Source organism: Diplotaxodon limnothrissa, linkage group LG19, assembly GCF_057381915.1.
Source record: "Diplotaxodon limnothrissa isolate DT_005_m linkage group LG19, D_limnothrissa_male_GT1.1, whole genome shotgun sequence".
Taxonomy (NCBI): Eukaryota; Metazoa; Chordata; class Actinopteri; order Cichliformes; family Cichlidae; genus Diplotaxodon; species Diplotaxodon limnothrissa.
Window position 1 is genome coordinate 12,392,021 of NC_140614.1, and position 14,586 is coordinate 12,406,606.

General features: G+C 44.2%; 1 protein-coding gene across 1 annotated transcript; it reads left to right on the plus strand.

The window, feature by feature from the left end:
• Positions 1 to 1,932: 1,932 nt before the first annotated feature.
• LOC146611843 (uncharacterized) lies at positions 1,933 to 13,922 on the plus strand. The gene is made up of 12 exons (XM_085343108.1): positions 1,933 to 2,073; positions 2,619 to 2,752; positions 4,571 to 5,167; positions 5,407 to 5,459; positions 10,151 to 10,692; positions 10,947 to 11,043; positions 11,157 to 11,220; positions 11,761 to 11,821; positions 11,988 to 12,084; positions 13,198 to 13,314; positions 13,396 to 13,455; positions 13,547 to 13,922. Exons 2-12 carry the CDS (start codon positions 2,713 to 2,715, stop codon positions 13,634 to 13,636), a joined length of 1,818 nt encoding a protein of 605 aa, XP_085199234.1. The 5' UTR covers positions 1,933 to 2,073; positions 2,619 to 2,712; the 3' UTR covers positions 13,637 to 13,922.
• Positions 13,923 to 14,586: the final 664 nt, after the last annotated feature.

A 14,586-nucleotide genomic window follows, 5' to 3' on the forward strand; every position in this document is an offset into this window, starting at 1 on the left:
GATTCAATTCATGCTGTTTGGGTGTAATTATGCTTCAAGAGATGTGACAGAATTTTACCACAGGAATCACGGCCCTGATGACCTAATCACAAGATAAACTTGTAAGACTGCAGAGAGAGGACGGACGCTGATATCCTGGTACTGTGACAGACACAACGTGCAGTGCAAGACCAGAGGCTGTAGACAGACTCACACCGACCAGCACAAGCTGCTTTTAAATATTTTAGTCAAACACTTGTGCAGATACGTCACAGGGGCTCAACCCGCAACACAGCCGTATTAAATGTCTGATGAAGCCAGGCTCTTCCTCCTGTTTCATCTTCACAAACTTTATTTGGAGAGAATTGTTGTTTTTGACTAAACACTGAAGCAAACTTGTCATCAGTGTGTGGTGGATTTTGGGGATTCTGCTAAACAACTAAGATCAGTGATGTTACCCCCCTGGCAGTGAGAGAAGGGTTACCAACAGATATCTCAACAATGTCATTTCATGTGGAGTCACGATAAAAGTCAAACTATAGTTGGCCTTAAAAGCAGCTACGACCTACTTACAGATTATACAAATATCACTTTTTTATTACTAATGCAACAGTTTATCAGTGGGGCTCATAGCCCGTCCACGTTTACAAGCCACATTGTAGCATCAGTGTTGTGCAGGCTGAATGTTCAATAATGTGATAAAGAGTTCAGTTTTTTTTTTAAATAATAAAGAGTTCTTTGTTTTTCTGTCACCGCAGGAGGAAAGTGACAAAAAATGAATAAATGAATACAAAAACAAATAAATAATCAGCTAAACTTCCATTTAAAAAAGTAGCATCAGCTCAGAATTTCAGTCTTTGTATCTCTGCTTACTATGAACTAGCCCATCTAAGCACATGCTGCTTACATGTGTTTGCCCAGCATCTGTAGTTGTGGTCAGAAGTTTGAATGCACTCGTTAGCATGAATTTCATGGTAATTTTGGGGCATTTAATGATTTCTTTAAATTACCATTTTTCCACGGTGGAACGACTGTACAGCAACTTTCATGAGTTAAAGAAAAAAAACAATAATTAACTGCACAAGTTTGAGTTTATTTGGGATTTTTTCTGATCCACAAAACCTCAAATATACAAGTACACCCCACTGATAATATTTGGTTAAATGCATCTTAGCAAGGTTGACACAGGTTAATTTAATTTGAAAAAAAAAATTATATATATATATATATATATATATATATATATATTTCAAAATTTATAGATTCAAAGATTTGGCCATATGGGCGATTAGTTTAATTAGTAATCTCCTGTGTATGCCAGCTTTTAAATAAATATGTCCAGACCAGAGCTGCTGTGTCTACATATGTGATCTTTTAATGTTTTTGTCACTAATGTTTATGCGTAACTTTAGTTTTGCGTAACTGTGGTTTATTTCTTATTGTGTGCATGAGTTAGTCAGAATTAAACTATAAAAAATGACTGCATTAGTGCAAAAGCGTAACCAGGAAATAGTTTGAAACACTCAGAACTGAATCATCCCAGGACTCACCGGAGTTATGTGGGAGCTAAACTCTCACCGGGACCGCGTGAATAGTTGGAGAAATATTGGTATGTAAAGTCGGTTCACTGTTCAGCCCGGGGCTGTATGGCACAGCAGGTCAGTGGGTCATCCGCTCGAAGCAGTGAGCGGACAGAAACCAACCCATCCCAGAGGCGACAGCAACAGGTTTGTCCTTTCACAGCCTAACTGTGCCCTCCAGTGGACACGTCCGGTGGATATCGGAGACATTGGTCATCTGCGGTCAGAGTTCACTTCGACTCTTTCTGAGGACTAAAGCCACACGTCTTTGCTTCTTTATCGAGAAGCTCCCAGGAGTAAAATGTTGCTTGGACCTGACTTTGTCCAACAGCTGCTGCTTTTGCGTTTGTCCATCTGCCCTCGGCGCCTCTCCGTGAAGGAACAGCGGGGCAGTGCGCTTGGCTGAGCAGCGCTGGAGAAAGCGGGTCGTGGAGAAGAAGAAGAAGAAGAAGAAGAAGCAGAGTTTCCAAAACGCAGAACCGGACGATCTGGGATTGATTCTAATCTGTCCAAGGTTTGTACCCACTATTGTTGCCTTTTCACATTGAAGATGACTTTTGAGTGACTTTTTTCCACCCTCAGTGAAGAACTTATATCGAGTTTGTGGCTGAAAGTTTTTCTCGCGCGTCTGTGGCGCAAACCTGTGACTCTAGAAGAACGATGTTACGTCTTAGTGAACCTCACTGGTTTAACTGCCAGTTTAAACTCGTGGGTGCTTCTCGGTGACTCGGTTTGCAGTTTCTGTGGATCTGGGGCGCGTTTCTCGTCCTTTTCCACTCACCGAGCACTTACACCGACGTGCCAACAGCTTTCTGCCTCATGTGGCCACACTGTAGCGTCCTGCCTGTACGTCTGATCTCACTCTGGTGTTTCAGCCTCATTATGTAAAGGTACTGATTTTACTATCATTCAAATGAGACTCCATGTAAACTTCCTCAGTCCGCCATCACTGTGAGCGAGGTTGTGTTCACTGGATTATTTCTCAGCTGGATAAAAGTGCACGACTTCATCCTTTGCTGGATGTACTCTCTCTCTCTCTCACTGTGTGTGTGTGTGTAGGTCACCTCCTCTCTCTCTCTTTGGTCTGGTCTGAGTGAAAGTGCAACAAGCACCTGCAGGGCCACATCACTGGCCCCATCCCTATTACTGCAGAATGGGCAACTTTTCCACCAAGGACAGCCATGGACCCACAGGTAGGTCATCCCTCAAACACACACACACTTAATTTACTTTCTTTAAACCAGCTCTGGCGGAATCAGCTCCCTTGAACTTTCCATGCTGTGTCTGAAAGGTTTGGCAGTGCGCACAGATGGCTGTGTTGTGTTGGCCTCGTGTTTTGAATTGTGTTGAGAAATTTCCAGGAAATCACAAACATCTGATTCATGAAGTACACGGAAGTCGGAAGCATGATACCAGAAAAGTGCACGTACTAGAATTCCCAAAAAGTGAAGGTGGATGAAGAGTAATCATGAAACTGAAGGCAGCAGAGAGAAGAAAGTGGAAAAGCTGTAGGTGTGTGAATGTGTGTGTGTCTGTGTGTGTGCTGAGTTGCAGCAGGAATCTTGGCAGCTCTCCTGTGTTGCTCAGTGAGTGGTCATTCTCCTCGCGTCCCCGTGTGATTCGTTCTGGCCCTGCCAGGCCAGCTGTGATGAATCGGCAGAATTCCCCAGCTCAGCACAAGGGCAGCGGATTAATCATAGGAAGTCTAATGCCATCTGACACACACACACACACACACACACATCCACTCTCATTCAGTCAACTTGCCACCCATGCACATGGTTGGACGAGCGCATTAAGGTCTGGAATGAAGAAATAAAGAGAAGGGTTGGCTTGAGAGTCCTATTAGACAGTCCTGTCATTCTTTCTCGGTGACTTGGCCGTGCAGCAGGTGGTGCATAACTTTGCAAATGTTCAAGTGCTGATCTTACATCACTAAAGAAAAACGAAGGAACAAAAAACATTCATTTTGTTCATAGTGAAGCTTTTGTCCAAACAAGAAAAATGAGCGGGGAAGAGAAGGAAACGCTGCCTACGGGTTCCCACAGCCTCTGGAGTTCTTAACGCTGGCGTGCTGTGACAGGCGGGGAATGCCAAAAAGTGGAACTCATCATGTGTCAAGTCTGAAAATGAATCGGTAACTGAGTGCTGCAAATACGTGGGAATTGTTTGTCCTGTGTCTGCATGTGTTCCTGAATCGGGAGCAGTGGTATGGATGAGCAGCGCTAGAGGAATGCTTGTATTACAGCATTCATCGTCAGGGGCACGGCCCGGGCATTGTGCTGGTCAGCATCTAGCGAGTTCCATCAACTCGCTAGATGATGTTTTCAGCGTCAGCATGCCTGACTGCTGACGACTGACTGCTTTCTTACTTCGTTCTGTGTCCGCTTCAGTTGTTCAGTGTATTCCTTCAGTCTGTGTGACCGAGTCACAGATGGAGGCTGTTATTCTGTCACACATGTATGCGATGACTGCTCATGGTCAGAGTTTCAGATACGGAGGTCGTCGTATGTGCAAATACTCTCTAAGAGCTCTAAACTGCTGTAAACACCCATACTTGGACTTGCGTGATGTGAAGAGATCATGATGTGAGGACGTGTGCTCCACCCACCTGTTCTTCAAACCTTCTGTTCACAATCAGGAGCAAAGTGTCTTAAAGAAAGAGGAGTTAAAACTGCTTCTTTCAGATAGCGGGTGAGCTAAGCAGCTGCACCAAGGCTCAGTATAAGAAAAGTGGACTATTTTAAACAAAGTTATTTCAGTACGGTCCAAAAATAAAAGTCGGGCCTGGAAATGAGCACAAACTTTAAAGTCCTGCTCCACTCATGAAGTTAAAACCAGAGACCAGGATATGAAATTATTTCAAGAATTGTTCTTAAATTGATGTCTTGTGTGGAAAACGTCTGACAGAAATGATTATTCAGCTCAGTTTTTCCCCTTTTTCCCATATTTAGATGCAGTCTTCAAACACAATTTGCTTTTCTCATTTTCTCTCAAATCTGTTTTTTTAGGGGCTCAGGTGGACAGTTTTCACACTCCACCTACTACGCCACAGAACGATGGTGCTGTTTTCACAACCAGTGCTCCCCAGCTTCCGTCTTCCCCTACGATCTCAGTTTCGTCTCTACCTCCAGTACCGGCGACCACTGGCAAGAAATCGCAGCACGGCACGCCAACTACTCCCAGCGCTCGCAGTCCCCCTCCAGATTGGAAGCCTTGTCCGCCGGTCAGCGCAAACAGCTCCACGGTCAGCGCTGGAGTTAACCCAGTGAACAGCAAGCCAGCCGGTGCTGTGGCCGTGAGTGAGAAAGCTACTGTAGGGAGGAATGGTGGTCCTCCTACTTCTACACCCAGGATTCCTGTTACCCCAGAGAAGAGTGTGCCTGTCAGTCCTATAAAGAGCCCCTCGTCTCTGTCTAGTGCCTCGCCTGTGGTGGGCAGCTCTTTGGGGCAAAACTGGAGAGAAAGGGACAGTGGTCTGAGTCAGTCTCTGCCGCAGTGTCAGGAACCGAAGGATGGCCAAAGCGAGGAACTGGAGAAGTTGCTGGAGGAGTGTAAGCTAGCTCTGGGAATCCCTGCCAGTGAGGACGGGAGCACAAACACAGCAGGTGAGAGTGAAATCAGTCTTATTATTATAGTACTAGTATTTGAAATTTCAAAATATCCCCTCCCTAAATAAGCACTGCAATAACAACCCCAGCAGGCTTGTTGTTTGAGTGCTACAACTCTGCATTTCAATGTGGGCCAAACGTTTGTCTGTTTTAAGAAGGGCAAGTCAATTTCCTCGACATTTTTTGTGTTTTATATGCATGTGATGCTGCCTGACATTTCTTTGACCTTCCTTCAGAGATACTGAAGCATCTGCTGACAGAAGTGAAGAGTCTGAAGAGTACATTAGAGGTGAGATGAGCTTGAAAGTTTTCTCCTCAGACACCGACCGTGCACTTAACTCTTCCCCCCCAAAGAGACGTTATCCGGTCATTCTCTATAAACTAAAGTTTGCATATGAATGTGGCAACATTTTGGAGTGAGGAGCTTTGGTACTGGATGCCTTCTAGTCGTAATGACCAGGTTCCAGTCCCCGTGAAGGATGCGTTTGCCTAAACCCCAATAAATTGACTTTTTAAAATTCTTGTATGATGACAGGAAGTCTTTGCTTTGATATACACCGGCTAGATTGTAAGCTGTGACCGTAAACGTTTCATCTGGGGTCCCACTGCCAGTCTTGTGTTGTTTAAAGCCTCTTTTTTCATCAAACTTCATCCTGTAATTAGTCCTGTGTTTTATATACACGACGCACCTTTGTTGCAGCATAACTGAACGAGTAAAGTGCATGCATTTGTAAACAGGAAGTGATGTACAGGTCAGTGTAATATGACCTGTGAGCCGAGAGGTAACAATAACACATACTGTACCATCACAGCCCACACTTTGTTCCCCTTTAACAACAACAGAGTCTTCAAGTGGAGTCTGCTTCACCCCCTGGGGGCTGCAGCTGTGCTAATGAAGGTCTTCCTGTCCTTCCACAGGAGGAAAGTCGTTGAGATCATTTTCTGTCCAACAAGATAGTTATCAAGGACGCTCGCCTTTGGTATCACAGGCAGCTGCACCTTCTGATGAGACAACATGTGACTGTTGTCGGTGCTGTGTAAATAAAAATGAACTGAACTGAATGGCAAACACAAAAGGGTTAATAATAATGAAGAAGTGACTTTCAACCTGAAAGGTGGTGCTTGTTCACGAGAGACTCTCCGGCTATGTTCGATATGGATAAAATCAAATTCTGCAGCACTTCTTTAGTTCATTTTCTCCTTCATTCTGCGATCTTAGGAGGACGGTGATATTCTTGAGTAATTTCCTGTCTGTTACTCGTTCCGATTCCTGACCCTCCCTTATGAGGATTGTAGCCATAGGCTTCCAGCTTCCTCTAGATCTGCCACAGATTACGACAGCTGGACTATGACAGAACGGCGCCCCTCCCCGTCCCCGTCCCCATCGCCTTTTCTTCTCTTTCTTCTATCCTCCCCGTCCTCTCGTCTGCTCTTTTATTTTTCTCATGTATTTGAATTATTTTAATTGAACTGCGACTGACGCACGTCGTCCGTTTTTATCTTCCAGCTCGTCTATTCCGCGCCTCCTTGATGTCAGCTCTGCCTATTTAATATTCAAACTGTCCAAACACTCCTTTCTTTACTTTGTCTTTCTTCCACTTTCCCACATCCTTGTAAAAGACCTAGAAATATAAGCCTCGCACGGTCCAGCTGAAGCTCAGAGGGACTGTGGTATAACACAGCGAGAGGGCTCAGTGTTATGGAAATCATGGCAATCCAAACCCGTGTTTACATGAGCCCTCTGTAGGACGATATAAGCTAGCCGGAGCTCAGCTTTATGAACCCTCCCTGCCTGCTCTGCAGTGCCGAGATCCTTTGTGTGGAGAGCCGGAGAAGGGGAGTGCAGGGCGGAGGAGGGGGTTCACATTCGGCTGTTTCCAAGACAAAACTTGTTTTGTTTTGTGCTGTGGTGAGGTAGAAGGGCTGCAGCTTGCAGTGACCCACTGGCCATGTTTTGTGCGTGTGCACACGAAACAAAAGACTTACAAACACATGCACCAAGAATTCTTCAGAGGCCTCCCCCCTCCCCTCAGCCCCCAGCTGGGCCTGTTGACCGCTCCACCCCGAGCACAAGACTGAAATGAGCGATGGCTCTCCCTCTCTCTCTCATCTCTTCCTTCCTCTGGATGCCTTCAGCCCCCCCTCTCCTCTATTCTGCATTCACCATCCATCTTTTCGTCTGACCCCACCTTGCTTAAGCCGTTTCCTCTTCAGATCTGACCCCATTTTTGACCCCTTTTTTTCTTGTAATTTAAGTAGCTGTTATTTTTCCAGTCACACTCAGACAGATAAGCCTCCCTGATGTGCTTTCTTCATCTGTCCTCAGCACTGCTTTTCCTAATGCTCCTTATCTGTCTCTGTCTACCCGGCAGCAATAATGTATTTTCCATTTCTTTGTAGTTAAACTGAATTCTAAAGAAAGCCACATGATTGCCCATTGTGCAATGAACTGCTAAGGATGTTATCAAATGTACCATCTGTTTGTGCTTATGAGCATGACAAGCTTTCAGTTTTCTTAACCAGCAAAAATGAAAATACTCCAATCGTGGCTGTGTTGTGGGGGTGGATGGTCAGATTTGTGTTCCCTGCTGGAGTCGATCTCAAAGCATTTGGAATCAGTTCCAGGTGAGCGCTGGCCGAGATTTCCTGAAATGATCTCCAGGTTCTCTCTGTTCTCTTTGCTCCTTGACAGTCTGCTGCAGTGAAACAGGCCGTGCATTTGGACGCCACAGATCACATGTAGACTGATGGAAGGATGGGAGAAGGGTTCCCGACTCCATTGGGAAGCTTTTCTTAAATATGCAACTCTCTTGTTAGCTTATGGTTAAGTTATGTTTGAGCATCATTTGCAGAGTTTTTTGGCCATTTTGCACTGCACATCTGGGAGGCAAATGTGTCTTAATAAATATATTTGAATTCACACCACAGCTTGGAGAGAGCAGTAATCACTGAGTTGGGATGATTCCCCAAGTTAGAGTGGGCGTGGAGGTGAAGTAGGGACACATAGTAGTAAACACAGCACAAATCTTCAAGTGTGTGCTGAACTCTTTCCAGGAATTGTCAGGAACGCAGATTTGCATCTAGAGTATAGACATGTGTATGTATGCCTGTACTACATCTGGTCCTGCAGCGGGGCATGAGGCCGGGTCCTGGGGTCCTGACAGTCCACACCCTTATCTCAGTGTTAACTGAGGAGCACCCCTTCCTGTTTCCTTAAACAGACACGCTCCAGTTGGTGTCCACATCTAGATAACAAAGACTCTGCAAAGACAAGATTCTTTAAGTCCACGCGGGTGTTTTTAATAATCCTAAATATAGACTCGGAGAACTCCAAACAGGATTCACTATCCTGCTGATTTCCAAGGAGAGTGTGCTTCGGCTTAACCTGAGTATATGTATGCGTGTTGGAGAATGAAACGGTGTGGTTTGATGTTGATGTGAAAGAACAGGGGAGGTGTGTGTCTGTGGGAGAGAGGAAAGCAACGTGATATGCATGTGTACGTGTGCGCGCATGCATCCAGAGTAATCAGGTCCAGCTGTGGTCTTGAGTCAGTGGTCAGATGAGGGAACGGCTTGGCTCAGACTCGCCTCCTCCTCCACATCTTCATCCATTCTTCATCTAATTACCACCCTTCCCAATCCCTCCACTCCTCCACACTCTCGCAGTTCCCCAGCTTACATTTCTCCACAGTCTGTGAACTCCCTTTCCTTAAATCTGTGTGTGATTCCAACAACTTCTATTGTCCTCCCTGTCTTCTCTGACGTTTTTCCACATCCCTCTGTTTTTCTTTTATGATGTTGGTCGCTTAACATTTTTTAATAGTCTGGTATCGTTTACCTCTTGGCTTCATTGGCTCTGAGTGCCTGTTTTGATGTCTGGGGGTAGTGTTTGTTCATGTCTGCTGCTGCAGGACTATAAGAATGAAAGCTGGAAGCGTTTTTTTACATCACGAAGATATGAAACTGAATCCGAGTTGGGATTTGGTTTTCCCATGTCCAAAAAAACTGTTTTTGGATCACAGCCACACCGATGGTGTCGCAGAAGGCAGTTTCACAATGTAATCTTTGGTCCGGCTCCCAAAACGTTGCTTACATTTGCTTTGTTTTTCTGTTTGTGTCGGAGCTTGTTCGGCTTCGAGTCGTTTTTTTTCCCTCCAAGAATGATTTTTAAAAACGAGCAGACCACTTTTTGTTCTCATGATCGAGTTTTGCCTCATTTGAGTTGGCTTGCCAGCTCCACTCCCCCCCTCGGCTTGCTGAGGCCTGCTGCTCGCTTCAGCTCAACTTGTCGTCTAATGAGGGCGAAATGGATATTTGATAGTTTATTTGATTGCAGTCATTCTCTGCGGAAAGCTGAGCTGTTTCTTTTTGTCTGTCTGATTAACTTAAAGCCAACTTTAATCATCTGGATTCTTTATGGCATTATTGTGAAAATAATTTTGATTGCGTGGATTATCCGTTACATTTTTATTATATTTCTCTCAGTCCTGATCAAAGGTTTAAGGCCACTTGAAAGATGGCAAAAAAAACATATTTTGCATGGTTGGATCTTAACGAGGTTCCAAGTCAAGCTTCAACATACAACAAGAAGAAAGAGTGAGACAAAACATTTTGTTGAGCATGTAATTTATTGAAACTAAAACAGGCTGTTTTACAGCTGCTCAAAGGTTTAGGGCTACATGCCTTTAAAGGGCCAAATCTGTGCAAAAATGTAGATTTATTGTCATTTTCTGTCATGACATTCTGATGGCAAAGGCAAAAAATCTTTCCCTTAAGCTCCCCCCTGTGGTTTGAACTTTTGATCGGGACTGTATGACAGATTATTTACAAAATTTATAGTCAGCTTCTGCTGCACTTGTGTTCAGCTTACCAGTCAGCTGTGCTAGCGTATGCCCACACAGAACATGGGTGCTGTTTCTTAAATTAGTTGGACAAACTGAGATTTTCCTGCTAATAAAGTATCCTCTGTTTGCTTTCCAGTCAGAGCGTGGCGAATGGCTGCAGTTCCAGGGTGACCTGCAGGTGGCGGTGGCGGTGGCAGATCGCCTGAGAGCTGAGGCAGAAGAGGAGTTGACGGCGATCCGAACAGCCCACAAAGACATTGAGAAGGAGCTTTCTGCTGCCCAGCAGAGACAGAAAGAGGCTGATGTGCAGCTGGTTACTCTGAGGGAAGAGTTGAAGGAGAGCAGGCAAAAACTGGCTAATCTCACCAAGGTCCAGGGCAAAAGTGAAGCCCAGGAACCTTGTCATGAACCTGAGAAGCCAAATGGAGAATCTAACAAGTCTGAGAGCAAGGAAGAAAGCCACAGAGGCAGGGAGAGGGTGGTGTACAGGTTAGGAGGAGAAGGGCTGGATAGTAAGAATCAGAACGAGGTGGTGAAGAATGTCGCTGACGAAGAGGCGAAAACAGACTGTAAAGATGTGACTAAGCGCTACCTGAGAAATGTGACCAATGAGGACAGGAACAGAGAGGGGGTGCGATCCAGTGAAACACGCAGGATGGTGACTACAGAGAGGTCAAGGTGAGAAAACGGTTCGAGCCTAAGCGTACGTCTGTGGAACTGGACAGAGATTTGAAAACAAACCTTCTCTGCTCCACATCATCTCTGCTAACAATCACCAAACTTGGTCAGGACTGCGGCTGTGCTTTCTCTATAACGTACTGCATTAAGTCGACCACTTGAAAAGAATTTAAACAGTCCAATCTACAAGTGGAGCGTGAAGCAGCTGTGTGAGGAGAGTTGATTTGGTTTGTTTTATCCATTCTTTGCTGCAGAAGCCTGTCCAGATTACCCAGCTCCTCAGAATCCAACACCATGCTGAACGGAGCCTCCCAGTCCAGTTCTGCTGCAACAGCTGCTGCTGCAAACAAGGTGAGACTCATACACAGGAAGTGGCTTCATTAGGGTCTGCTTGTTAATGAAGACATGCATACTGTATGCACACACAGCTATACCTAATTAGATACTTTTTTTTTCTTTAAAAGAACTTGTTGCAATTAAGAGGTCGAAATCTGGACTGGCAGGACGGCAGGTCAAGTAGTGACGCAGGTGAGCCCACCCACGCCTCATACTACTAAGGAACTATGTTTTTAACCATAGTCTCCATGTAGACGATGGGATTAAACCTCATTTTGTTAATTCATTCATAATTTTTAGAGCCAAAAGTGACCATATTGTAAATTTGTAAATTTGAGCGTCTTAGAGATCTGAGAGCGAGCCTGAAGTAGTGACTAGTTTTTTGGTTGTCGAGGTTTGGTTTGGGAAAATAAAGGCGGCGCTGATGTGCTGCATAGTGTTGTGGTACAAACTAATGACATGAAAGTACAGCCCTGTTGTTGTTTCTTTTCAGCTGATATCTCTTCCACACAATATATTTATGTGTAAGTCATAGCTGTTCTTTCTTCATATTCTAATTATGGCGTTAGGTCGTTTTAAATTACTTTTAAATGCACACATTTACAAAAAGAGCCTTTAACCGTGTAGATGTTTGTGTTAAGTTAAAATGTGTTGTGCTGTGACTAAGCCTTCCTGCACTGGATGCTCATAGCTTGCTGGTGTGTAACGCAGGGTTGTTTCTTGTCTGTGCAGGAAAATGCGAGGAGTCTTTAAACAAGTACAATTCAGCCCTCACCGAGTTGCCGCCCACCAAGTGAGTCCACAGCGACGCTCTGTGAACAGTCACATCCTTTATAAATCGAACGACTTGTTTGGACTGAAGCAAAATAGATCGTGAAGCTTAAGTAGAGGAAACACTTCTCGTGCGACGTTCAGTTTGCTCTACTGTAACTGACTCGAGCGTGCGTGCACGTTTTCAGGTCTCAGGATGGATTCAACCTGCTGCTGCGTCGCCATGGAGGCTCAAAGAGAAACTCGCTGCTCCGCTGGTGTCAGAGTCGAACCCAAGGCTACAAGGTGACCCTCAAGATGCTTTTATATGTAGTTCAGTTTACAGGTGTGTGTGTGTGTGGGTTCTTGGTCATTATCTCTAAATCTCCACCAAGTATTCCAAACTCTGATAAATTTATTTTTTTATTTTTTTATTAAACATTCAAGAAACCTGGAAGGCTGCACCTGTGCTCCCACTCCACAAAGACGGGGACCTGAGTGATTTAAATTATTATTGCCTGTCTCAAATTGTCCTCCCCTTGCTAAAATATTAGAGCTCCAGCTGACACTGGTTCTGGAATCAACTTTTACCCTCAGGATTAAATCATGTGACAGATCAACAGCTCCATTGAGTGTTTCCAGTAATATAACTGAAACTCTCGGTAACCATTAGTATTGAACCTGTCAAAAGCATCTGATCTTGTCATTTTAGTAGAAAAAGTGTTTTTAGATTTTAGATTATCTTTCTGGTAGAACTACAGAGGTGTCACGTAACCTCTGCTCACTGTTTGCAGAGGTGTTCCACAGGGGTCCATCCTTGGGCCCTTTGAATTCACTCTGTATACAAACAATATTATATCTGCCCCTCATAAAAAGTTTTGTATACATTCACTAGTCAAAAGATCATTGTAATAATTCATAATTTGTGCACACTTAAATATGGTGATATTATTGATATGCATCTTTCTTCATCTGCCTTGAAGCCTCTTGATTCTGTGATTATGTGAAAAGTGAATGGCTCGCCTTAGGTGAGAGACGAGAGCTGAACTGTATGTTTATCTACAGCTTACTAACTTCTGACTACAGTTAAATACATGTTTACAGTATCAGGTCACATGCATGTTAACATTAGCTGGCCCTTTTATTCACACTGAACTTGAAAAACTAATTTAAATAAGGGATGAGCTGCCAAAACCTATGAGACTACCCTCTCTGGTTTCATTCAGACATTTTAAAAAGGTTGTACTTGGACGTGCTTTTCTTATAATAATCAGTGAACACGTGTAATGTGTTTGAGCTTTTGCACATTTGTTTATAGACCTGTTTAAATAAAGGACTTAATAACAGTGGTAGTCTAACAGGTTTTAACACTGAAGTAATGAACATAATAGATTTTTGTATCCTCTCCTCTTCATGCAGAACATTGACATCACCAACTTCAGCAGCAGCTGGGCCGACGGCCTGGCGTTCTGTGCCGTCTACCACACCTACCTCCCCTCACATATCCCTTACAGCACCCTCGGCCCCGAGAACAAGGTAGTGCCGGTTTCTGTGTGACTGATGGGATGAAGCTACTCGTTTGTGTTAAACTTATCGCTTTTACTTCCTTCGTTGTAGAAAGAGAATCTCAGTCTAGCGTTCAAAACAGGAGAGAGCGTTGGGATTGCGCAGTCTCTGGTAAGACTTTGTGTTTTAACCAATTTCCCATTTTACACACACACGAAACAGATTTTTGTTTGTTGTGCTCATAAATGTGTCTCTTTAACAGACAGTGGAGGAGATGCTGAGGGCGGGCGGTCCTGACTGGCAGCGGGTTCTGAGCTATGTGGAGAGCATGTACCGCCACTTTGAGATGTAACTGTTGGAGGTACTGTCAAACGGCCCCGCCGCAGATGACACTTCAGAAACGCTGTCAAAGAAGCATAGTTCATCATAATTGTTCCCTGAATACTACTTTTGCTGGGTGGTTAAAAGCGGATGACTTTCAAAGCTACAGATTGTAACTGAAATAGACTCAGAAACAGCTGTCACAAAAGCCTGTAACCAAAGGATGTAAGCACAGATGGGTGTGAGCTGCGTGCACTCGTTTCTGTTCAGACAATAAAACGGACATGCAAAAGTCACATTTTAGCTTTTAAAGTGGATATTATCGTGACCGCCTTGTGGAAATTTCGGTTATGTGGAACCTTTTTAGCATCTTTCTATTAAAGTGTGTACACGAGTTGCTGTAAATGTCTCCACACTGGTACTTTACAGTCAAAAAGTACTGTATTAGGTCTTCCATGAAATCTATAATCTTTGGCTTTTATATGTGATGCTTTGCAAAGATTCCACATGTGTTTGGACATTTGAGCACTGTGTAAATACGCACTTTTGTCAGCACTTTGTTGATGTCAGAATGTAATGTGCAGTAGTTTTGTAAAGGCTGTGTGGGCATTCAGCTGCAAGGCCTCAGTCCAGGCAGAAATGTGTCTGATGATTTATCTTAGATAAAGTTTCAGTTTTTCAGTAAAAGTTGGCGTTTCCTCACATAAAACACATGTAATCAAAATTTCAAAGCGCTTCCGTGATGCTAACGAGAGAGCCGGTGCTGTTAAGTTGCTCAGGGATGTGTGTTAAAGAAGCGACACAGCTAAAGCAAATACAAGCCTCCACAAGACTGCACATCCGGTTTCAACATCATCTCGCATCACACCTGCATCCTCGCTGATGCGCATCTGGTATTTTTACGACATGTTGGAAACTGTTGACAAAGTTGTACGTGCCAAAATGAATCAAGTGCTCCTTACATTGTAAGATATGTTTGTA